The sequence below is a fragment of the Budorcas taxicolor genome, chromosome 11, assembly GCF_023091745.1.
Source record: "Budorcas taxicolor isolate Tak-1 chromosome 11, Takin1.1, whole genome shotgun sequence".
Classification (NCBI taxonomy): domain Eukaryota; kingdom Metazoa; phylum Chordata; class Mammalia; order Artiodactyla; family Bovidae; genus Budorcas; species Budorcas taxicolor.
The window spans coordinates 29,791,822-29,818,353 of NC_068920.1; the positions used below are offsets into that span (position 1 = coordinate 29,791,822).

General features: G+C 40.5%; 4 protein-coding genes across 4 annotated transcripts; 2 read left to right on the plus strand and 2 right to left on the minus strand.

Moving 5' to 3' along the window:
• The first annotated feature begins 2,531 nt into the window (after nt 1–2,531).
• On the plus strand, nt 2,532–2,846 carry LOC128055218 (histone H4). Its single transcript, XM_052647631.1, has one exon. The coding sequence runs from the start codon at nt 2,535–2,537 to the stop codon at nt 2,844–2,846; it is 312 nt and encodes a 103-aa protein (XP_052503591.1). The 5' UTR covers nt 2,532–2,534.
• A 9,651-nt stretch (nt 2,847–12,497) lies between these two features.
• LOC128055547 (histone H4) lies at nt 12,498–12,809 on the minus strand. Its single transcript, XM_052648162.1, has one exon. The coding sequence runs from the start codon at nt 12,807–12,809 to the stop codon at nt 12,498–12,500; it is 312 nt and encodes a 103-aa protein (XP_052504122.1).
• Nucleotides 12,810–18,212: 5,403 nt separating this feature from the next.
• Nucleotides 18,213–18,605, minus strand: LOC128055917 (histone H2A type 1-D). Its single transcript, XM_052648502.1, has one exon. The coding sequence runs from the start codon at nt 18,603–18,605 to the stop codon at nt 18,213–18,215; it is 393 nt and encodes a 130-aa protein (XP_052504462.1).
• A 239-nt stretch (nt 18,606–18,844) lies between these two features.
• LOC128055918 (histone H2B type 1-N) lies at nt 18,845–22,817 on the plus strand. Its single transcript, XM_052648503.1, has 2 exons — nt 18,845–19,328; nt 22,155–22,817. The coding sequence occupies exon 1, from the start codon at nt 18,925–18,927 to the stop codon at nt 19,303–19,305; it is 381 nt and encodes a 126-aa protein (XP_052504463.1). The 5' UTR covers nt 18,845–18,924; the 3' UTR covers nt 19,306–19,328; nt 22,155–22,817.
• Nucleotides 22,818–26,532: the final 3,715 nt, after the last annotated feature.

Consider the following 26,532-nt stretch of genomic DNA (forward strand, 5'->3'; position numbering starts at 1 on the left):
TGGAAAAGTCAAAAAGCAGAAGCGGGAGAGGCAATAAGGAAGTAAAAAGGGCCATCTCCGGGAATGGCCAGCATCAGGGAAGGCATGTGTTAATAACTTCTCGTAGCCATCCACAGGCGGGCGGTTTAGATTATCTGTGACGTGAACAAAGGCAATTTAACAGGCCGAGGGCCAGGATCCTCTGAGGCAGCTCATTATGTATGATTATAACAAGGAGAAGCAAGTCAAAGAGACAGTTCTAACATAGAATTGGTTCTTGGCAGTATAACCAATAAGCTACACAGAGGGTAACTGGAAGGCTAGGGGTCCCCAAGCGGAGGAAATAGACTCCAAGTGGCAGACTTTTCTTTTTTTTTTCCACCATGTTCTTGCCTGGAGAATCCCAGGGACAGCAGAGCCTGGTGGGCTGCCATCTATGGGGTCGCACAGAGTCGGACACGACTGAAGCGACTTAGCAGCAGCAGCAGCATACAAAATTAAAAGGTTTCTTTTGTGTTGTCATGATGACACCTGGTTCTGCCTGAACTTAAACCTTTCCCAAACCTTGAGCTAACCAATGGGTTTTTCTTATGGAAATCTTTTTCTTAAGCTGTGTTAACGAACGATGTATTTGCCTTGGAATCTGCCTGTCTTCAAGTAGGTTCAGCCTAAGACTCAAACCTTGAACAAATAATGGCTCAACAAACCATTGTTGTCTTATTCAAGGAAAATTTCTCTTAAGCTATGGTAATTAAACTATGTATTTGCTGGTAACCTGCCTTTCTTTAAATTTCATGTCAATTGTTTTATGGCAGGGGATGACTCACTTTATGCCAGTGCTATCTCAAAATGCCTGTTATGGAAAAGGGGCCTGATGCAACTCAGATTTGAGGTGATTCTTTAACTGCTTGTGATGGACAGGGAGGCCTGACGTGCTGCGATTCATGGGGTTGCAAAGAGTCGGACACGACTGAGCGACTGAACTGAACTGACCTGAAGAGCTAGCTAGGGAGTCACTCTGTCCCTTCCTCATGCCCCCTTCTGATGTCAGAAGCTTCTTTTATCCCTCTATACGTTAATAAAGTTTTGTTTCACGTAAGCTTGAAACGATCAAGCCTCGTCTCTGACCCTTGATCGAAATCCTCTTCTCCGGAGGTCATGAAACCCGGTGTGGCTCACGGCTCTCCTGGTTGGAACTTTTCACTACTTTTCTACTTACTGCGTTTGAAATTGAAGAGGCTGATCTAGTAGTTTTAGATATTAGATGACAAGGAGGCCGATTTCACCACCAGTGTGTCTTGAGTGCTTGCTCTCCAAGCCGCAGCTGCCCCAGAACCTCGTGCATTGTTAAAATCTCAACCTTTATAGTTGGGATGTACAGTAATTTTAAGATAGAGGATTTACAGAACTTGATGACTCGTCATGCGACAGCATAGTTTTTTAGGTTCTCTTCTAGATCCCTCTCTCTGCAATTTACCCCACCCTGCTCCACCACCTTCCATAAAAAAACTGTAAAATGATAAGCGTTGTTAAAGGTAGTAGATGGCTAAAGAGCAGTTTGAAAAATAATCCTGAGTCCTTTCTCTTATGCCAGTTTAAGAGTGAAGAATTGGAGAACTTTAAATTTCCTTCACCTCTTCAGTTATCTTTGAAACAATGCACCTTCCCTATGTTGGCAGGAAAGCCTGGTGCCTCTGAAAAGCCCAAAGGAGTTTTCTTTTCTTTTTTCTTGAAACATTTTGCAATGTCGAAAACATTCTAATGGAAACTCACCAGGAAGGACAAATTTTCTCAGTATATTACAGAAATTACATTAAAATGATACTCAGTGGGAAATAAATCCATAAATCTTGCTGGGTGGAGAGTTGATCAAAGACAAAATATAATCTATCCCAAAATTAATTCTGAATGTAACAAATAGATTATTTAGAAACTGTAATAGAGAGAACAGAATTTTAGTACTAGTTCTAAGAATGTTAAACGTGGTATTTCAAGAGCAGGAAAAAAAATTATATTAAAATATCTTGCTGATTAAGGAATTGGTAGAGAACTGTTTAAAACTGTGCTATGGAAAATTCGTAAGCAATAATAAGCAGACATTAACTTGTTATTAAAAACTCAAGGGGAGTTGATTTAAATATACCAGTATAAAGAGGTTTTAGAAGGCCATATATAGAATAGCATTCATTTTCTTGGAGTCTGCGCTTTTATCTGTTCACCAAAATACCAAATTAGCTACTAGGGGAGATCTGTGTGCGGTGCGATAACAAGTTATTACTTTATTACTTCCCCTTTTCTCTATTTTCCACAACATTCGTGTTTTCGCTCTCATTCAAAATCAATTCTAAATATTAAGGTAACAAGTTACCACAGTACAAAGGAACAGAGAAGGCCTCTTTTTTTTTTCCTTTTTGGCCCAATTCCCCTCCCCCACTTAGGGCGTGACTTCCCGCCTCCTCCTTTCTTCAGGTTCTCAGTTCGGTCCGCCAACAGACGTATAAAGTTGCATCCCCAGGCTTCGAAGTTAGGCTTTATCGGTCTTCAGGTCTATCGCTATGTCTGGTCGCGGTAAAGGCGGAAAGGGTCTGGGCAAAGGAGGTGCCAAGCGCCACCGCAAAGTTCTTCGTGATAACATCCAGGGCATTACCAAGCCTGCTATTCGGCGCCTGGCTCGTCGTGGTGGTGTGAAGCGCATCTCCGGCCTCATCTACGAGGAGACCCGCGGGGTGCTGAAGGTGTTCTTGGAGAACGTAATCCGCGACGCGGTCACCTACACCGAGCACGCCAAGCGCAAGACTGTCACCGCCATGGACGTGGTCTACGCCCTCAAGCGTCAGGGCCGCACTCTCTACGGTTTCGGCGGCTGAGTATTCATTTTGTTTCCATTCACTTAACAAAAGGCCCTTTTCAGGGCTTCCCAATTGCCCTTGTAAGGAGCTGTAATTCTCGTTTCATCAAGTGCGAAGAATAAAAAGGCCGTCTTGTTTCTGCTCCAGGGCGCGTGCGCGCCAAGTTCCACCTTGTACAGCGGTATCCCGTGCCCCGTCAAGCTTTTATCTTAATACATTCATACTAGGTTGGTTGGGGCCTAAAGTTGCATGACTATCTAATGGACGTAGCTAGTCAATATAAAAGTTTGATACCAAGTACCTTTATTTTTATTTACCAAAAAAAACCCCAAACACAATTCTTGTATTTAAGCCACCCTATTAAGAGTAGGGTACTTCGAAAATTTCGATTAACATGCCGTACACTTAACAAAGTACAATCGAGTCTGGCACCGGCACTTGTCGGTAGTTGCAGCGTCTTGCCTCAATAGTTGGGGCTCGCGGGCTTTAGAGTAGTTGTGGCACCTGGGCTCGGTTGCCTCGTGCCATGTGGAATCTTTCAGGACCAGTGATCAAGCCCATGCCCTCTGCATTGACAGGCAGATTCTTAACCACTGGACTACAAGGGAATTCTGGGAGAAGACTTGAAATTAGTATACTCATAAAATCAAGTGAGTTAGTTTAAAAAGAATATTTTTACATTACTTTTGGTGGTTTTTTTTAAAGGCGAGGTTCATAATTGGTCCTCATTAGGTGTTTCTGTATTTGGTGAAATGAATACCACTGGTGGTAAGAATTGAGAAGGGACAGTTATAGTAATGGATTCAGATAAAGCAAAAGCACAAAATTTCTGGCCCACATATGCAGTGCAGATGTTTATTTTTTCTTAATTTTTTAGGTCACCAATGTAAATATATTCATGAAAAATGTACTTATTTTCATCTTGTGAAAAGTCTGATTTGGCATCACTAAGCAGACCCGTATTGACTATGCCAAAGCCTTTGACTGTGTGGATCACAATAAACTGTGGAAAATTCTGAAACCACCTGACCTGTCTCTTGAGAAACCGATATGCAAGTCAGGAAGCAAAAGTTAGAACTGGACATGGAAAAACAGACTGGTTCCAAATAGGAAAAGGAGTACGTCAAGGCTGTGTACTGTCACTCTGCTTATTTAACTTCTGTGCAGAGTACATCATGAGAAACGCTGGGCTGGAAGAAGCACAAGCTGGAATCAAGATTGCCGGGAGAAATATCAATAACCTGAGATATGCAGATGACACCACTCTTATGGCAGAAAGTGAAGAGGAACTAAAAAGCCTCCTGATGAAAGAGGAGAGTGAAAAAGTTGGTTTAAAGCTCAAGATTCAGAAAAGTAAGATCATGGCATTTGGTCCCATCACTTCATGGCAAATAGATGGCGAAACAGTGGAAACAGTGTCAGACTTTATTTTTGGGGGCTCCAAAATCACTGCAGATGGTGATTGCAGCCATGAAATTAAAAGACACTTACTCCTTGGAAGAAAAGTTATGACCTACCTAGATAGCATATTGAAAAGCAGAGACATCACTTTGCCAATAAAGATCCGTCTAGTCAAGGCTGTTATTTTTCCAGTGTTCATGTATGGATGTGAGAGTTGGACTGTGAAGAAAGCTGAGTGCCAAAGAATTGATGCTTTTGAACTGTGGTGTTGAACTCTTGAGAGTCCCTTGAACTGCAAGGAGATCCAACCAGTCCATTCTAAAGGAGATCAGCCCTGGGATTTCTTTGGAAGGAATGATGCTAAAGCTGAAACTCCAGTACTTTGGCCACCTCATGCAAAGAGTTGACTCCTTGGAAAAGACTCTGATGCTGGGAGGGATTGGGGGAAGGAGGAGAAGGGGACGACAGAGGATGAGATGGCTGGATGGCATCACTGACTGGATGGACATGAGTCTGAGTGAACTCCAGGAGTTGGTGGTGGACAGGGAGGCCTGGCGTGCTGCGATTCATGGGGTCGCAAAGAGGCAGACACGACTGAGCGACTGAACTGAACTGAACTAAATGTGTATGTTTCAACACTAATCAATTCATCCCACCCTCTCCTTCCCTCACTGTGTCCACAAATCTGTTCTCTATGTCTGCGTCTCTATTGCTGTCCTGAAAATAGGTCCATCAGTACCATCTTTCTAGATTCCATATATATGAGTTAATACTCGATATTTGTTTTTCTCTTTCCGACTTACTGTGATTTTACTATTGAAATCAACTAAAGGGGTGCAAGATGGTGAAAAGTTTAAGCATAATCATTAGGAGCAGATGATTTGGGATTAAATCGTTCCTTAGTGATAATGAATTTTAAGTTATATATTTTTCTGGGCCTTAGCTTCTCCATGTATACAATTGAGTGATAAGGATCACTTTGATTATTTCTCCAATATCATTCTGTTCATTTGTATTCACAATCTGGGTGGTAAATAAAGGGGAGGAGGAGGAGCCTTCCTTAGCTTTCTAAGGATGATCACAGCATAACTGATAGGTTTGCTGTAATTTTTGTTTTTCTCTTACTCCCTGTTCTCCCTTTCTATCAACCTCGTCTCATTTTTTTTGAATGGCATAGAATTTACTTGCCATAAAGGAACTCAGACATCACGTGGGCATGAGATCTCTCTCTTATGTGGAGGCACATAAGAATTACTATGAGAAAGTTGTTTGTTTAAATATTAATAACTGATGTTTCCCTAGACCAGTTATTAGAATCTGTGGGATTGTGTCTTCTCAAATACAACTTATCAGCACCTCTCATTTCTCCTGGTTCCACAGGCCTTTTAAAATCTAAGGGCAAATTTTGGTTTTTAATATCATTTTTTCATCGGTTTCAACTTTAAGAGAATACAATCAAAGGCTGTGGAACTCTCAGCCCCAAGGTTCAGACCCAAATTAAGAGATAAAGCATCAATCTGTCTTTGTTGCGATGAGAGGTCTTGTTCAGGAATTCAAGTTCTTACCTTTCTCCAAAGAGAGGATTGAGTTCAAATTCAAGGGTTTATTTTATTTGTGGTCAATGAATTAAAGTTTGTTGCATAGAAAGATCTTGCTATAAACATCTGCTAGGTTCAGTGGTTATAGAATCGAGGCATCAGAAGCCTAGGTAAACAGCCTGGCTTTCCTTTCCAGCTATACTAGGAAAACTACCCTTAAAAAAAAAACCATAGTCTTTAAAACTTAAACAAATAGAAAAATATATATTGTGACTAAATGCCCTGAGGACTAGCATGTATTGCTTAACACAGTTCCATTGCTTGCTCAGGACTCTACCCTAGTGAGTACACTGTAGGACAGTCAGTAAGAAGAGCTGTCCGTCGACAGCGGCAGGAATGTTAGTTGCTGCTGCTGCTGCTAAGTCGCTTCAGTCGTGTCTGACTCTGTGCGATCCCAATGATGGCAGCCCACCAGGCTCCCCTGTCCCTGGGATTTTCCAGGCAAGAACACTGGAATGGGCTGCCATTTCCTTCTCCAATGCAAGAAAGTGAAAAGTGAAAGTGAAGATGCTCAGTCGTGTCCGACTCTTAGCAACCCCATGGACTGCAGCCTACCAGGCTCCTCTGTCCATGGGATTTTCCAGGCAAGAGTACGGGAGTGGGTTGCCATTGCCTTCTCTGGAATGTTAGTTAACTAATTAATTTATTTATTAATTATTGAATAACTGCTAGATTTCAGACATTGTACTTGGCACCGGTGATATTACGAGGGGGAAAAGTCCCCACTTTTTTTCTACTAGAAAAAAGACAGAAAGTAAGTAATATAAAATCATCAAAATCATTTTCCTATTGATACATCCAATGGCCAATAGCTAATCTTCATTTTACTTAATCTATTGGAAACACTGACATAATTGATCCTATAATTTCTCTTTGATATGCTTTTTTCACTTGGTTCTATTTTATCAGAGGCTCTGTATATTTTATTAGTTCATCTCTTCTCCACAGACCCTTAATGTTGGGGGATACAGGCCTAAGTTTTTACTGCTTCTTGCTCTATACTCACCCTCTTGAAGATCTGACCAAGCTCAGACTTTAAATACCATCTGTATATCAATGACTTCCAACTTTATATTGCCAACTCAGCTTCTCTCTTAAACTCCAGACAGACATAACCTCAATTACTTTCTTTCTCTTCTGTCTTTTTTCTTTTGGTCAAGTGACTTGTGCTATCTTTGTTCCCTGACCAGGGCCTCAGCAGTGAAAGTGCTGAATTGTAACTACCAGACTGCCAGGAAATCCCTCCTATCCCCTAACTGCTTTCTTCACATGGATGTTTGACATCCTAAAATTAATATGCCCAAACTAGAATCTTTGGTATTCCCTCTTTCTAATCTTTCATTAAATCACTCCCTGATTTAATTGATAATGACTTCATTCTCCATTCATTTCTTCTAGAAATCTTCCTGATTTTTCCTTCAAAATATATATGGAAACATCAATTCTCAGTACCACCATGCTCCCATCTCGGTGGGAGGACTATCTTCTCTCTCCTAGTTTACTTGCTTTAATATCTTTAGTGTTTTCCCTGTTTCCATATTTGATCCCTCACCAACCTGTGGGAAATTACCTTGATGCCCTGGGAGCCTCCAATGAAACTATGAGGCAAGTTCTCCCAGGGCATAAAAAGACTCAAATCAAATTAAAATGCTAGAGATGCCTGATTTTTTAAAAATAAATTTAAACATACAGCTTGAGACAAGGAGAAAGACATGGGGTAAGTTAAGGCTTAAAATAAGGGTTCAAAGAGATGGATGACCGCTGAATCATGTAAAATACTTAATGCACCTTTTGAGTTTCACTTTTTCCTCTGCAGCAGAACTACAGCTCTGCAAATAGTATAAGAAATACATACTTCAAAATGTTTAGGAAGCCAAGATCAAGAATTTGATCAAACATGACCAGACTCTTTGATAGGTATATAATAGAACATTTAAATTTGTATCTTTTGTTCAACTTGGTCTGCTTTTTAAAAAATATTTATTTTTATTTATTACTGGCTGTGCTGAGTCTTTGTTACTCCATGCAGGCTTTCTCTACTTGCAGAGAGCTGGGGCTACTCTCTTGTGGAGCACGGGTTCTAGGGCTTGTGGTCTTCAGTAGTTGCTGCACATGGGCTCAGTAGTTGTTGCCTTTGGATTTCTAAAGCACAGGTAGATTCTTAACCACTGAACCAACAAGTTGGTCTGTTTATATGACACAGTGCAAAGGGATGAAGGCCTTCCTTCTTGTTTACGGAGGAGATGCAGGAAATTTGGGTTGAATTCCTGGGTCAGGAAGATCCCCTGGAGAAGGGAATGGCTACTCACGCCAGTACTCTTGCCTGGAAAATCCCATGGACGGAGGAGCCTGGCAGGTTACTGTCTATGGGGTTGCAAAGAATCAGACACGACCGAGCGAGTAACACTTTCACGCTTAGTTTTAAGCCTGTGTTAATCACATTCCTATGAAAAAGGAGTTTTAACAAAATCCAATCACTCTTCTGTATTGTTTTGTAAACACAACCCAGCAACGTGTATTTTATATTTTCAAAAACATTGTTAGTATTCCTGACAGTTTATCAAAAGTTCAGTTACCTAAATATTTTTCTAAAATTTGTAATATGGCTTGGAAAATCTTAAAGAAATCCTGTAGTAGAGCTTGACAGTATCAGGTACAGTTATTTTTTAAAGCTCTTTTGATGCTTCTTCTGAAAACCTCTATTTCAGATCTATAATTTGCAAAAGTCACTCAATTGTGTCCAACTCTTTGCAACCCCACAGACTATAGTCCATGGAATTCTCCAGGCCAGGATACTGAAGTGGGTAGCCTTTCCCTTCCCCAGGAGATCTTTCCAACCCAGTGATAGAACCCAGGTCTCCCACATTGCAGGCAGATTCTTTCCCAGCTGAGTCACAAGGGAAACCCAATATTTTGTAGCGGGGTCTTAGAGATAACTGTAAAGAAAAACAGCAACCATCAGCCTGGTCAATGTATAATAGTAATTAATATTATCAGTATGGAGTGGGATAGAATCCCCAGTATAGATATGGTATTATAGTGAGGATATTGACATTTCCCCTTTGATATATGCTGTAAGTATTTGCTATTGTTGCCTCCCATGAGAAGGTATTTATACTTAGGAACAAACTGTTGGCAATGTGTCCTTTATATGCATGCAAGTATGGTTCACCCAACTTAAAAAGTATAACTGTTAAACATTTACATTGATAACATTTTACTTGGTTAATTTAGGGATGTATAGTTTCTGTTTTTGATTTGTCCTCTTTTTTCAAATATTGCACAATATATACAACAGAACAATTGTCACAATTATATATGCCTAATTACAAATGTAAACGAGAGAACAAACCTTAAGTGTTAAATAGGTAATATCTTAATGGCTTCATGATTCAAAATTTGGTGGTCCAGGTTTAGAGAAGGTAATATCAAAAAGAAATCAGGCTATAAATATAATAATATATTTCTAAAGACAAATACTAAAACACTACATATAAGATAGTATTAAATTATGTGCTGAATATTTAAGGATTTTTTTTCTGTGGGGGTTTTTGTTTGTTTAAGAACCGAGAGACTTCTATCAGAATTATTCAAGACATCGATGGAAAGCCACAAAAATAGTAATAGATCCTCAGAAAATGTAGGACTATAGCTAAAAGTAATACCTCCCAATTCAGAAAAACCTCTGCACAAAGGGAGTAAAAACAGAAAAGCTTTATTACTAAATAAGCGTTAAACCAGAATGTGAAGAACATCACAGGCAATTTTGCTAAAGGGATTGCAAAGCAAGGAGAGAAATCACTCTCTTTTATACAGCTAAATGGATACAATCTGCTCAAAAATTAGTAGACATGGCAATTTGTAATCTTGTAACAATGGAAGTTAGCCCCCTCTCTTTCTGGAAAACAGAGATCCTATTATCTTTGATAGTGTTTCAGAGATGGGGCTAGGGTTGTTGAAAAAATATTCCTGAGTTGGGACACTGGCTAGATGAATATTTAGCCTTTGATTTTACAAAGATTAAATATTGATGAGACAACGGAATTTTTAGCTTCAGATATAAAAATATGTAAACCTAGTCATTTTGTCATTTTTTTTTTTTACATGTAGGCAATTGCCACCCTTTCTTAGTGATCAATGCAAAGAAATAGAGGAAAACAATAGAATGGGAAAGACAAGAGATCTCAAGAAAATTAGAGATACCAAGAGACATTTCATGCAAAGATGAGCACAATAAAGGACAGAAATGGTATGGACCTAACAGAAGCAGAAGATGTTAAGAAGAGATGGCAAGAATACAAAGAACTATACAAAAAAGATCTTCACGACCCAGATAAACACAATAGTGTGATCACTCACCTAGAGCAGACATCTTGGAATGCAAAGTCAAGAAAGCCTGAGGAAGCATCACTATGAACAACAATCGTGGAGGTGATGGAATTCCAGTTGAGCTATTTCAAATCCTAAAAGAGGATGCTGAGAAAGTGCTGCACTCAATATGTCAGCAAATGTGGAAAACTCAACAATGGCCACAGGACTGGAAAAGGTCAGTTTTCATTCCAATCCCAAAGAAAGGCAACACCAAAGATTGTTCACACTACTGCACAATTGTACTCATCTCTCCAGGCTAGCAATGTAATGCTAAAAATTCTCTGAGCTAGGCTTCAACAGTATGTGTACCATGAACTTCCAGATGTTCAAGCTGGTTTAGAAAAGGCAGAGGAACCAGAGATCAAATTGCCAACATCCACTGGATCATCGAAAAAGCAAGAGAGTTCCAGAAAAACATCTACTTCTGCTTTATTGACTATGCCAAAGCCTTTGTGTGGATCATAACAAACAGTGGAAAATTCTTCAAGAGATGGGAATACCAGACCACCTGACCTGCCCTCTGAGAAATCTGTATGCAGAATAAGAAGCAATAGTTAGAACTGGATATGGAACAACAGACTGGTTCCAAATCGAGAAAGGAGCACATCAATGCTGTATATGGTCACCCTGCTTATTTAACTTATATGCAGAGTACATCATGAGAAATGCTGCACTGGATGAAGCACAAGCTGGAATCAAGATTGCCGGAAGAAATATCAATAACCTCAGATATGCAGATGATACCACTGTTATGGCAGAAAGCAAAGAAGAAGGAAAGAGCCTCTTGATGAAAGTGGAAGAGAAGCGTGAAAAAGTTGGCTTAAGACTCAACATTCAGAAAACTAAGATCATGGCATCTGGTCCCATCACTTCATGGCAAATAAATGGGCAAACAATGGAAACACTGACAGACTTTATTTCTGGGGGCTCCAAAATTACTGCTGATGAAGACTACAGATGCTCCTTGGAAGAAAAGCTGTGGCCAACCTAGACAGCATATTAAAACGCAAAGATATTACTTTAGCAACAAAGATCCATCTAGTCAAGGCTATGGTTTTTCCAGTAGTCATGTATGGATGTGAGAGTTGGACTATAAAGAAAGCTGAGCACGAAAGAATTGATGCTCTTGAACTGTGTTGTTGGAAAAGACTTGAGAGTCCCTTGGACTGCAAGGAGATCCAACCAGTCCATCCTAAAGGAAATCAGTCCTGAATATTCATTGGAAGGACTGATGCTGAAACTGAAACTCCAATATTTTGGCCACCTGATGCGAAGAACTGACTCATTGGAAAAGACCCTGATGCTGGGAAATATTGAGGGCAGGAGAAGGGGACGACAGAGGATGATGGTTGGATGGCATCACCGAACAATGGACTTGAGTTTGAGTATGTTCTGGGTGTTGGTGATGGACGGGGAAGCCTGGTATACTGCAGTCCATAGGGTCGCAGTCAGACACAACTGAGCGACTGAACTGAGCTGAGGCAATCACTCTTTGGAATGTGTGTCTACATTAGTCAAGGTTTCCCCCTTGACCTTGGGTTTCTTTCTATAGCTTCTAAGATTCTAGGAAAATGCTAAGACCTCCTTCAGAGTTTAGGTCTGGATTTCCTAATCTTATTCCTTTCCAATTTATTCCTATTTCAATCCCAATCTTAATCCTTTCCAATTCTGTACCAAGGATCTTTTAAATTTTAAATTCGTTGTTCTGGTTTATAAAGCTGCCTTGTAGTTTTTCATTGTACAGAACATTTCTGTAATGACTTTGTTTTTGTTGAAATCCTTTTTAATTGCATCCCACCCTCACCAACTGTTCTGCCGGATATTACAGTGAGCCTGTACTTTATCATCCTTCCCCACTAGCGTTAATGACTATTGAACAGTCATGAGGACATATAGAGCTATCACTGTGATCGAACCGTAAGACTCCATGTCTAAACTCGGAGTCTTTCTCTCTCCCTTGGTAGACATTCTCTTGTATCCCAAGAGAAATACCACTAAATCTTAAGCCACATATATTTGGGTGACATTTGCTTCCACTTATGAATGTCTAGGCTATTAGACCAAATATTCCACTGAATAGGTTACAAAATACAAAATTATGTTCTAAACATTGTCTGGAAGCGTAAAATGTTAACTAAATACTCACAACAAAGGGTAGAAATAGTGCTCCTAAGCCTTTCAAGAAGCATACAGAGTAACAGAAGAAAGAAAACTGAAAAGCAAAGCATCACGGCTCCTCAAATGAAAGAGTGGGGGCCCTTAAAAGGACCTTTTGTTGAATACCGGGGAACGCGGATACTCAGCCCCCGAAGCCGTAGAGGGTGCGGCCCTGTCGCTTGAGCGCGTAGACCACGTCCATGGCGGTGACAGTCTTGCGCTTGGCGTGCTCGGTGTAAGTGACCGCGTCGCGGATCACGTTCTCCAGGAACACCTTCAGCACCCCGCGGGTCTCCTCGTAGATGAGACCGGAGATCCGCTTCACGCCACCACGACGAGCTAGGCGCCGAATGGCAGGCTTGGTAATGCCCTGGATGTTATCACGAAGAACTTTGCGGTGGCGCTTGGCACCTCCTTTGCCCAGACCTTTTCCGCCTTTGCCGCGACCAGACATTGCAAAAACCCGGAGACTGGAAAAAGCCCAACTTCCAGGCCCCGCGATGCCCCTTTATACGTCTGTTGGCGGACCGAACTGAGAACCTGAAGAAAGAAGGAGGCGGGAAGTTACGCCTTAAGTGGGGGAGGGGAATTAGACCCCCCCCCCCCCCCCCCCCCCCCGCCAAAAAAGAGGCCTTCTCTGTTCCTTTGTTCTGAGGTGACTCTTGTTACCTTGTTTTAAAACTAGCAATTGCTTTTGAATGCGAGCACAAAACAAGAATGTTCTGTAAAATATACAGAGAAGGCAGGTGATAAAGTAATAATTCACAGCTAGTAGCTATTTGGTATTTTGGTGAACAGATAAAAGCACATACTCTTTCAAAGAAAATGTATGCAATGCCATAAATGGCATTTTGGAAACTTCTTGCACTGTTTACATTTTCATCAATTTCCCCTATTTAACGAGAAAGTGTATTTTTAACGCCTGCTTGTTAACCTTATGAATTCTCTGTAATACTTTTAACAAACTTCCAAGTAATCAGTGTTTTGGAAAAAATTTTTTTTTTCCACTTAGTAAAAATTTACTTCACTATACTTGGATATACTATACTGCCATTTCTAACAAAGTGTACCAGAATATGTCACTCCCAAATATCCTTCTTCAGCATATGAATTATAATGAGCTGATGGTTTTGAGAAAAAGCAGACATAGGAGAAGCTATAAAAACAATTTAATACCGAAACCTTTCCTGGTCGCTCAGATGGTAAAGAATCTTTCTGCAATACAGGAGACCTGGGTTGGATCCATGGGTCAAGAAGATCCCCTGAAAAAGGAAATGGCTACCCACTCCAGTATCCTAGCCTGGAGAATCCCATGGACAGAGGAGCCTGGCAGGCTACAGTCCATGAGATCACTAAGAGTCCGACACAACTGAGCAGCTGACACATACACTAAAGGAAATTTACATTTATGTCAGAAATCTCCATTTGTAAGAGTATCTCCTTCTTTGAGCCAGGAAGAGAAAGATATTAATAACTCACAAGAAACTTACCTGAGGAAGGAGCAGGACTTAAATCTGCCACACCTGGTTTACTCTGGGTTTCCTGCTCAATCCCTATAAATGCCACTATCTCCAACATATTTTGTCTGTAGCTGAAGATGATATTTAAAGTAGTGGTTCAGGCCACTTCTGAAGTTCAGAACAGAGGTTCAGTTCCCCTCTGTGTATTCTATGTATACATCAGACATACATGGTTTTAAACTTGTTTTTCTCTTGTAAATCTGTTTCTTATTACAGGAAGCTCTCAGTCACAGAATGAGTAAAACTAATATATTCATATAAACAATTGAAATAGCATAGATAAAGGTCTGGGAATGGAGAAGTTTTTTAAAACCACAAAAACAACTTTGGGGAAAGACATTTTTTGAGAACCTCAGAAATTTGTATTATTGAAGGCTCCATAATTCTCTGTCCTTAATGCTGGCCCCTGTCCAGAGTCCCTGCCTTCTTCCAAATTGTTGCTATTTAGTCGCTCAATTGTGCAAACATTATTATGACTCCATGGACTATAGCCAGCCAGGCTTCTCTGTCTCTGAGATTTCCCAGACAAGAATACTGGAGTTCGTTGCCATTTCCTTCTGTAGGGGATCTTTTTGACCCAGGGATTGAACCTTTGTCTCCTACATTGGCAAGCTGATTCTTTAACATTGAGCCACCAGGGAAGACCAAATTACTGGTCCCCCAAATCTCTCAATCTCTTTATTATTCCACCATGTAATTAATATTCATCAATCCTGAATATTCATTGGAAGGACTGATGCTGAAGTTGAAGCTCCAACACTTTGGGCACATGATGCGAAGAAGTGACTTATTGAAAAAGACTCTGATGCTGGGAAAGATTGAAAGTGGGAGGAGAAGGGGACAACAGAGGATGAGATGGTTGGATGGCATCACCGACTCAATGTACATGAGTTTGAGTAGGCTCTGGGAGTTGGTGATGGACAGGGAGGCCTGGTGTGCTGCAGTCCATTGGGTCTCAAAGAGTCGGACACGACTGAGCAACTGAAATGACTCACTGAGAGACAGGAGGAAACGAACTACAAGTGTCAGATTTTTGGTTTCCCTGATAGCTCAGTTTGTGAAGAATCCCCCTGCAATGCCGGAGACCTTGGTTCGATTCCTGGGTCAGGAAGATCTCATAGAGAAGGGATAGGCTACGTGCCCTAGTATTCTTGGGCTTCCCCTATGGCTCAGCTGGTAAAGAATCTGCCCGCAATGCAGGAGCCCTGGGTTTGTAAGATCCCCTGGAGAAGGGAAAGGCTACCCACTCCAGTATTCTGGCCTGGCACATTCCATCGACTGTATTGTCCAGTTCAATCAGTCAGTCAGTTCAGTTGCTCAGTTGTGTCTGGCTCTTTGCGACCCCGTAGCCTGCAGTACACCAGCCCTCCCTGTCCATCACCAACTCCCAGGGCCTACTCAAACTCATGTCCGTTGAGTCGGTGATGCCATCCAACCATCTCATCCTCTGTCATCCCCTTCTATCCTCCCACCTTCAATCTTTCCCAGCATCAGGATCTTTTCCAATGAGTCAGTTCTTCGCATCAGGTGGCCAAAGTATTGGAGTTTCAGCTTCAGCATCAGTCCTTCCAATGAATATTCAGGACTGATTTCCTTTAGGATGGACTGGTTGGATCTTCTTGCATTTCAAGGGACTCTCAAGAGTCTTTTCCAACACCACAGTTCAAAAGCATGAATTCTTCGGTGCTCAGCTTTCTTTATAATCCAACTCTCATATCCATACATGACTACTGGTAAAACCATAGCTTTGACTAGATGGACCTTTGTTGGCAAAGTGATATCTGCTTCTTAATATGCTGTCTAGGTTGGTCATAACTTTCCTTCCAAGGAGCAAGTGTCTTTTAATTCCATGTCCATGTATAGTCCATGGGGTCACAAAGATTCAGACACGACTGAGTGACTTTAAATGTAAATGTAAATTGAGACCCTGTAATCTCAAGACAAACTCTGCTCCTCTCTTAACTATCTAGAATTCAAAATGGGAGTCTTTCCGGGCTTCCCTGGTGGTTCAGATGGTAAAGAATCTGCCTTCAATGCTGGAGACCTGAGTTCCTTCCCTGGGTCAGGATTGTCTCCTGGAACTGGAAATGGCTACCCACTCCAGTATTCTTACTCAAAGAACTCTATGGAATGGAAAATCCCATAGACAGAGGAACCTTGTGGGATGCAGTCCATGGGGTCACAAAGAATCAGACATGACTGAGCAACTGATACTTTTACTTTCCCAGAATTATTACCAGGGAAAAATTTGAGTGACTCAATTGCATGGTGGGGCAAACTAATTATCCAGTATTTGCTTTTTCTCTTATTGTTCTGTGAATTACCCTGTTGTACTTAGAAGCTGTTGTCTAATTCCTTAGCTCAGAATGGGATATAAACTACATTTTACATTCTTTTTTTGAACTTCACACGTGTGTGGTGTTTCCATATGTATGAAATTCAATTTGATCTTTCTTCTGTTAATCTATCTCATCATGTCAATTTGATTATTAGACCTGTAAAAGAACCTTGGAAGGGTAGAGGAAAATTCTTTCTCCCCAATAATACACCAAAAAATGTAATATGGGAAGATACTGCCCAATACCTGCATAGTAGTCCAGTCTTCAGAGAGGGAAATTAATGGGAAGACCAATGTCAAGAACAAAGTTTAACTAATACTTTCATAAATCTTCTGCCACTCAAACTGAAGTGTACCTCTTATGAAGACTTTGCAGCATAAATTACGGAATTCTTCAGGATCTAATTGAAAGAAATATATAAATTATTTTGGCAAGATTTTTGGAAAGTTGTGTTATCTCCATTTTTAAATATAAGTTTTATTTTCTTTCTGATTGTGCAGATAGTAAGAACAGTAAGGGCTTCATCCAATGAAATTGGATTAATAGTCCATTACAGTCCATATAATTCTCCAGACCAGAATACTGGAGTGGGTAGCTGTTCCCTTCTCTAGAGGATCTTCCCAACCCAGGAATCAGACTCTTCCTAACACAGGGATGGAAGCCAGGTCTCCCATATAGCAGGTGGATTCTTTACCGGCTGAGCCACAAGGGTAGCCCAATTTTAAAAGCTCAGTTAATATGTGGAATTATAAGTAATGACATATCACACTTGAATATTTTATTTTAAACACAATTTATATTCATTTATCAACTATTTGATTATAGGTTCATTGATTACCATTAATAATAAAGGCATTATTTTAACAGTGTGATGGTCCTTGTTGTAAGGAATAGAAATGATACAAGGGTTACTTCTTGTATGATCAACATCAATAACTATAACCACAGCATATTTTATTATTAAAACATGAAGATCTCATAGGCTTTCCTTGCAGCTGTATCATTTATTCTTGAGAGTTCTAGTTCTGAGATAGAGCTGTTTAAAGTTTACAGACTCAATGCAAATGACTTTTTAAGAGGAAAAAACTGAATAATTAGATTCACTGAAATCAGGATGCGATTCTTCCAACATCAAAGAAATTTAAATTAAAAAGAAAAAGGATTGTTGTGGTCACTGTTATTTCAAAGAATATTATTTACATGTGATTGCAGTTGAGATTTAAACATAGGAAATAAAAATATTTCAGGAGACTCAGAAAACTTATTCCAGTGGACTAGGAATGCGATTGTAATTCCTTTCATTAAAATGTATTCATAATGAAAACTAGATTACCTGGTGTGGAGAATTGAAGGCCCTCTTTAGTTAGTAGGACTAAACTACTAACTAAAGGTAAGTGATGGTAGTGGGGGAAAAGGGGAACAAGAATCATTGACAGCATTAGGACTGTAAGAACCTAGTTTGCTGATTTATCTTATAAATGTGATTTACAATGTCTACTTTTGTCTGTTAAGGCACATCTTCCTAATGGATGAATAACTCACGTCTTTTACTTCACCAGCATTGATGTAAACAGCCCACTACAAGGTGTATTCTTTGCCTGAAGTTACTTGAAACAAGTAATTTACCTTGCTGGGTTACTATCGTATTCTCATTTAGGAGGGTGAGTGGTGCGCCCTAAAATTCAACTGAATTAGGAGCGGAGCTAGGCCCGTCATATGGTCCTAAGGTTTTGTCTCCGATAGCCATGTTACCCTGTAAAGGAACTACAGAATTCTGCCCCCATAGATTTAACCTAAAACTTCAAGTCAATTTAAAGACTTTGGGGATAACGACCTACGTTTATGTGAGTTAGCAAATTTTGTTATAGGATTACTTAACACCTTGGTATCTGAAACAATGGGAATTTGAAAGTACAGCTCGTTTTGCTGATAAAGTGAGTGGCTCTGAAAAGAGCCTTTTGGTTTTAACAGGTTTGAGTTGCAAACAATGCCAGGTTTTTACTTGCCCTTGGCCTTATGGTGGCTCTCGGTCTTCTTGGGCAGCAGTACCGCCTGGATGTTGGGCAGGACACCACCCTGAGCGATGGTGACTTTACCCAGCAGCTTGTTGAGCTCCTCGTCGTTGCGGATGGCCAGCTGCAGGTGACGCGGGATGATGCGGGTCTTCTTGTTGTCCCGGGCCGCGTTGCCCGCCAGCTCCAAGATCTCGGCTGTCAGATACTCCAGAACCGCCGCCAGGTACACCGGGGCCCCGGCCCCGACCCGCTCGGAATAATTACCCTTGCGGAGAAGGCGGTGCACTCGGCCCACGGGGAACTGGAGCCCGGCCCGCGAGGAGCGGGTCTTGGCTTTTGCACGAGCTTTGCCTCCTTGCTTGCCACGACCAGACATGACGAAGATACAATCTCACCAGTGTAAAAAGTATAAGTATACAAGCAGACCTATCTTATTTATAGTCTTTACTGGGCGCGAAAATAACGGTAGACCATTGGCTAAAGCTGCAGTTTCACCTAACCCAATGAAACCGTGAGTTTGAAATACGCTTGTTTTAATTGGACAAAACTATTATGTGACGTTTCCAGCATCCACCACCAATCAGACGCTTGGCATTACTCACTGCCTCCTTTAAGAAGCTGTGAAGGAAGCAAATTCTTACGGCTTCTCTTTTCTTCCTGTTGTTTTGGGGCTGTTTGGCAGTAAAGTCCCCGCCATGCCTGAACCATCTAAGTCCGCTCCGGCCCCGAAGAAGGGTTCCAAGAAGGCGGTGACCAAGGCGCAGAAGAAGGACGGCAAGAAGCGCAAGCGCAGCCGCAAGGAGAGCTACTCCGTGTACGTGTACAAGGTGCTGAAGCAGGTTCACCCGGACACCGGCATCTCGTCCAAGGCCATGGGCATCATGAATTCGTTCGTGAACGATATTTTCGAGCGCATCGCGGGCGAGGCGTCGCGCCTGGCGCATTACAACAAGCGCTCGACCATCACATCCAGGGAGATCCAGACGGCCGTGCGCCTGCTGCTTCCCGGAGAGCTGGCCAAACATGCCGTGTCTGAGGGCACCAAGGCCGTCACCAAGTACACCAGCTCTAAGTGAGCCGGCCCGCCACGGAGTGATCGGTAAGGCTTGGCCTACAACCCAAAGGCTCTTTTCAGAGCCACTCAGTCTTCTAAAGAGAACTGGCACTCACCTTATTCAGTAGGTGTTCCTTATATGCTGCTAAGTAATAAGTTCCTTTTTTGTTTTCCCTTAAACTAGAGAAATTTATTTGTCACAGTTCTGGAAGGCAGACGCCCAAGAGTGTTAACAGAGGTGGTTTCTGCACAGGCTTCTCTTTGGCTTCCAGGTGGCCATCTTTTCTGTCTTCCCTAGGTATTCTTTCTGTTCACATTTCCTTTGAACTTGTTAGAAACTGCTTCCTCTGTAATGTAGGTGCTGCAGCAACGCTGGAGACGTTTTTATATGTTTATGTCGAGAAAGGTCAGGTTCATTATCAGACAAATTTAGTAAAGAGAAGAAAATACCGTTTGTCCCAAAGCAAAATCAGCTCTCCTTTACGTTTGAAGTTGGCAAAAGATTTCGTTGACCATGGCTTGTCCCCTGCATCCTTAATTTTAACGTGTGTGTGCCTGAGTAAGGAGTTCCTTGGAACACAGTAAGAAAATTGCAAATCGCATTATTCACTTATGTTTTCTTTGTGAAGCGCTGCTGGCTTTCTTCCCCTTTCCCTGAGTTTAAATTTGCCAAGTATTAAGTTAAAAAGGCAGAAGCAAACCAAGCGGAAGTGAGAACCTAATTAAAGTTAACGCCCTGAGCAGGCTGGTGCCACGTTTTGTCTATAGCCAATCCAGACTCTGCGCGCGCAGTTTGAAATTTACTAACAGTGTCGTTTGTGACTCCATCCTAACGGAGAGTTCTGGGCCAAGAGGCTTAATGGGAAAAACTCTGCCATTTTCTCCAAACCCTGGTTTCTTTCTTTTTTTTCCAGTATGTCTCTGGGATTTACTTTTGCTGTATTAATTGGAATAAATTTTTTTAAAATAGAAGGACTGTTCTCCCATCCTCAAAGGAAGATAAAATTCCATCTCTTCATTTTAGGTCCTCAGGAATGGCATATTTAAAACTATTTTGGTCTTTACCCGGAATCAAGGTGGCAATGCTTCCCCCTAAAAGTATGTTATTCTATCAAGTGACCAGTTGATACAAAAATGACCATTTGTTCATATTGCATATGAAAATGTATAGGTGACCTAACATTTAATTTGCAATATGCCAAGACATAAATGAGTAGCCATGAAAAGTTTCCTAAGACTAAAGTCTAACTATGTGGAAAACTACTCTGAATCTGCTTAAGACCTCACATTCAGAATTAATAGGTATAACCTACATCTTTGGAAACTATTATTTTTTTCCCACTAGGTGATTTATAATTTCAACTTTCTGAGTTTGTATATTAGGCATATTAAAAAGAATATTTTTAATGTAGGTTTTATTAAAACAGAGACAAAATCTTTCCCAGAGGATTTCCTCATGTGCTTAGAATGAAGAAAAATACGCATTAAAGATCTTTTTAAAATCTGTTTTAATTCTTTATAAATGACTTTATATCCTGTCTGCTTTAATTGTGAAAATAATGCAGAATATAAAATTGAGAGTATAGGCATGGCCTGTTCATGCATAAAATGACAATGTTCACTATAAAGTTACACCTTGATACTAGGAATATGTATATGTGATGTGAATCTGGAGTTGCATCTAAAATATAGGTCAAATATATCAGTGTCTTTTACTAGTTAGTTCTTGTGGAACAGTGTTTTGATAATGTGAGGTGACGTGTTACATGGCAGAGAAGAATGAAGTTATCAGCTCAAGAAGAAAAGAGTCTGATTTGAAAAAAAACTATTTTGGGAAAAGATTAAGAACTTTTAGTGAAAAGAGTAACAGGTCCTTAGCCTTTGAAAATACATTTTTTTTGTTTGTTATCGCAGTGTTCTAAGTTCTCTAAGGCAGCCAGGCATCACACAAAGCAGTCTAACATAAATCTTGGTCTGGAGATTTCCACCTCTACTCAGGAATCTAAAGTCCTTGAAGAGCAACTAATTACAAGTTTGAGACAAAGGAAGTCCTGATGGGTATAAAACATGTATGCTGACTCAGCACAAGGATGGTCTCCCATGTCTGGAGTAACAATAGAGTTAAGATGAGAGAGGCAAGAAAACCTGAAACTAGTGCTAACTTGAGATTTAAACAGAACAATTACAGTCATCCACTGGAATAGTTTGGCATATAAAAAACCATGAATCCATGATAATAAGCAATTGGAACAAATACTATATAATGAGCTGAATAAGAAGTTTACATGGTATGTCGCACTATTCATATTTTCCCAAGTCTTTGTGCCCTATGTTATGGAGATGAGTTATCTTCCCAGAAGGTGCCTGGCCTTGCATTCTTAAGGTTTTATTGTACTTATATTAGGGGAAATTTAACCTCCTGTGATGCTATAGGATCAAGTCTCAAAAAAGATCTTCCTGAGAATCTCACTGATGCTTTGTTCACTAAAATTTCATTTCAGGAAAGCAAATTGCATTTTAATGATTTCCATTCTTTGAAATCCATCCAAGCTCTAATTCCCAAGGCAGCCTTAAATTATCCTGTGTATCAGCTTCTATGGTAGCCATCCCCGACACTGTGCATGCATGCTCAGTCACTTCAGTCATGGAAATTGGATATATCTCAAAAAAGTGCATGCTGTATCTGAGTCAAATCTTTTGAACGTTAGGCATTCCATCTGGCTCTATATTTTTGCAGAGTTCACACCAAAGAGCTTAACACTTAACATTCAACCACCTTTACCTCACTATCAAGGACATTTTTATCAAAGCTATCACCTCTGTAATCACATATTTTTTCCCTGAAACTTTGACTTATGCCTTGTTTTCCAGAACTACATCCATCACTTCGCGATCCTGCTGAAGCCATCAGTGCAATTAAACTCATGAGAGTACTCAGAACAACGTCCACTATGGATTCTTCACTTCTGTCATCCTGATAGTCCTCTGATACATTTTCATTGGATCCAAAATCTTGGTGGAGGAAAATTCCTGAACACTATCCTCATTTCTTAAGGTGGAATGCTTATCTCTTTAGGCTACATGAGACTGTAGCTGTTGCTTCCTTCAAACCTAGTGTTAAATTTTGGCAGTGGCCACACCGTGGGACATAGACTTCTAAAAGCCACAAACCATGACTTTGAATAGTTTTTCAGTTGTAATTTGATGGAACTAAGAAATATAGAATACATGTATATGAATACATGTATGTGAATAAAACATTTATCTGTATCATGTGCTGCTGCTCTAATGTTCCAGACTTCAGTCTATCCTATGTAGGAAGGTGAAAGCTTGCAATAGTCCTTTAAGGCCATTCTCATTCCATATCTATTTTCTAGATGAACAAACTAATGCATAGAGAAGGGGAGTATTTTGTCTAAATAGCTAGAGGATCAATGATAGAGTCAGTTTTTAAGCCTCATGGTAGTGGCCATCACTGTAAAAATGATGTATTTTGTGGTCATTCTTTCAAAACAAATAAAGAAATGGAGATGGGCCATTTGTATTTGTTTTCATAGTGAAAAAGTTGCCATTCTTTATTTGGGGGAAAAAAAAAAGTTTATCCTTCCCAAGAACAGAAAAGAAAAAAAAGGGCAGTTTATTATTTTTTTTCTTGGCAAACACTGGTCCAGCTCTCTTTAGAGGGTCCTGTAGCCCTACTCTTACCATCACACAATTAGTAACTTTTGCCTTTCCTGTGGGAAACAAGTGTGTATAACAAAGTCTGCCTGTTGATTATAATACTGAAATTTAAACAAAAAACAACTGAAACCTGTTTCTAACTTTTCCAAAAGACAGTGTTCGAAAATTACAACTTAAATTCATCTAGTGCTTGTACATAGACTGTATTTCATCTGTTGGAAATGTGTGTCAATTTGCTGTTATGTCATGCTACCAAGGAGCAGAGAGAAACCTGCCCACTAAAACTTCTGTGTGAGACATGGAATTATATCTCTTATCTGACCATCATTTCTGCCTTGAAGGCGGTAATGAAGTTGACAAGAAGTCCCTCCCTGAAGCAGCAGCCCAGCTGGGAAGACCCTTTATATTCATTTTCCTAGAGGGTCAGCAATTCACATTTCCCCAAGTGAAAGGCTTAAACTTTCACTGTGGATGAGACCTGACTGCTGTTTAATTATTTGCAATGGATGCTAAACATTAACCTATCCTTATTCTTAGTTTCTTTTGTCCTCCTCATTCCAAAGGATCAAAACTAGGCCTAGTCCAGAGAACGGAGTCATAAGGTCCTGATTTCTATGGGCTGTTCTACTTAAAGGAAGGCAGCTTCAATGGGGAAAAATCTTCCCCCCTATCAAAATGTAACCATATTTAGGGATAGAGTCTTTAAATAGGTAATTAAATTAAAATGAGGTCATTGGAGAGTGATTGGGTCCTGATCCAGTATGACCAGTGTTCTCTTAAAAGAGGAAATTTGGACACAGACAGGCATAGAGGGAACATATGTGAAGACAGAGGGGAAAACATGGCCATCTATGCTAAAGAGAGGGCCTAGAACCCATCCTTCCCTCATGGTCCTCAGAAGAAAGTAAGTCTTCTGGCACTTTGATCTCAGGTTTCTAGATTCCAGAAGAGTGAGAAAACAATTTTCTGTTTTTTCAACCACCCAGACACCCAGATGGGAGTACCTTGTTAATGCCAGTGGTGAAGGTGAAAGTGAAGCTGCTCAGTCGTGTCCAACTCTTTTCGACCCCTTGGACTGTAGCCTACCAGGCTCCTCCGTCCAGGGGATTTTCCAGGCAAGCATATGGAAGTGGGTTGCAATTTTCTTCTCCAGGAGATCTTCCCTACCCAGGGACTGAACCCTTGTCTTCTGAATTGTAGGCAGACGCTTTAATGTCTAAGCCACCCAGGAAATCAGCCAGTAGCAGTAACATAGCAGCCAGTAACATAAATATAATGCTACAATCCCAATCCTCTGTCTCTTTACCTGTAGACCAAAGATACTATTAGCGCTTACCTCCTTAGACTGAAAAAATTAATTGAAAAAAAAGAAAAATAATGCACAGAATCTAAAGATAATATACACTTAACACATGGCAGCCAATAACTAACGTGACTTTTCCCCCCATATGTCAAAAGCAAGATGTAAATGCCATATAATTTAGTCCTTGAGGGCAGATCTTTGAGTAGAGCCATAACATAAACCCTGACATTCAGTAATCCCGTAAATGACAAAATATTAGAGCAAGTTAAATAAAAAACTTCCAGATGTATAAGGAGATAAAGTAAATGAAATATACGAGAACAAAATGCTAAAGATGGAAAAACTGAATAGAGTACCAAAGCAGGTCATTCTGATATTCTGAACTAATAAGAGTATACCTGAAAGCAACCTAAACAGGTAGAAGTAGCATAGGCCCCAGAAAACTATTTGAGACTGAGGTTATGCCAATACTTGCTAGCTGGATATGTTGGATTTTACTTTAGTGAACCCATGTGTATGATCAGGCCACACAAGATAGCTGTTCTCTTGCTCTCTGTACATTCCCTGTGTGAAAAGCCCCTGCTTTACATTATCCCACTCATAGGACTGACCTTTTTTCTTAATCATAGAGATTAAACTTCTTCAGTGCTTGCCCCCTGTTCCAACCAGTGATTGTTGTATTCTTAGAACAGAATAGCTCTAGCATGCTGGGTTAATAAAGAGAAACTTTGATGGTTGTTAACCAAAGGAACTGTGAAGGAGGTCATCTGTTGGTTTCCCTGGTAGTTGATGAGCTCACATGACATCCATTCCCACTGTAATTGATACACCTCACCACCCTACCCCCATGAAGACTGCTGCCTTGTCCTGTCTGCTGTTGGTACACAGCGGGGAGTCACTCTAGAACTCTGCTTCAGACCTGTAAGATACACTAGCCAATAAACTGTTGATGTCTCTGTTGCTGTCTCCAGACATTTTCTTTGGTCTCAAGGTTGGGGGATTACAGGACTTGTAGGGCTACAGAGTACAGCCTAACATCATGAGTCTCCTGTAAAATGGAGATAATAATGCAGCCCCAGTTTTCTTAGGACCTTATGAGATGATATACACTGCTTCCAAGTGTGTTCTTGGAAGCTGGATGAGATCCACAAATGTTACTATGAAAGAGACATTAGTTTTTGTGTTTTTTTTTTCCAACAAAATAAGTAATTATTTAATTTGAGAAATAAAAAGTATAATAAATGTTTCACCACAGAGTGATCTTCTCTGTGTCATACAGTTTTGTATTTTCTGAGTTAGACATATAGTGTCTTAATTGAATAGTGCATTAGTTAACTAGTATTTTTTTTCACAGCTGTACTAAGTACCATTGGAAGCATGGAAATTTATTGTAAGTAGTATGTGGACTTTGGTATTTAAAATGTTGAAACAGAGAGTGTAAATATCATTCTGTTTTCTACTCTCTTTAAATCTTTCTGATGAAGTAACTGGGGATGTGTTAATTTGGTGCTGGTAGGTCTTCAAGGCCTAACACATGTTAATCCTTGCTCCCTTCCCTGATTGTTCAATGTCATACAAAGAACAATTTTTAGGCTCAAAGTGCATGCTCTTGTTCAATCACAGCTGACTCTTTGCAACCCTATGAATTGCAGGCCACCAGGCTCCTCTGTCCATGCAATTTTCCAGGCAAAAATAACGGAGTGAGTTGCCATTTCCTCCTCCAGAAGACTGTCCTGACCCAAGGATCCAACCTCGAGTCTGAATTCTTACCACTGCACTACCTGGGAAGCCAAACTAGTAGGCAGTAAATAGCATATAACTGAGGTTAAATAATATATATGGGCTTCCCTGGTGGCTAAGTGAAATTGGCCTGCATTGCAAGAAATGCTGGTCCGATCCCTGGGTCAGGAAGATTTCCCTAAGAAGGAAATGGCAACCCACTCGGGCTCTTGCCTGGAAAATCCTATGGACAGATAATCCTGGCGGCCTACAGTCCATTTAGTCACAAAACAGCGGGAAACAACTTAACGACTAAAGGACCACCGCTGGGAGATTGAACCTCCTGCTGGGAGAAAGAGTGGAAACAGTGGCTGACTTTATTTTGGGGGGCTCCAAAATCACTGCAGATGGTGACTGCGGTCATGAAATTAAAAAACACTCCTTGGAAGGAAAGTTATGACCAACTTAGACAACATATTAAAAAGCAGAGACATTACTTTGTCCACAAGGGTTGGTCTAGTCAAGGCTATGGTTTTTCCAGTAGTC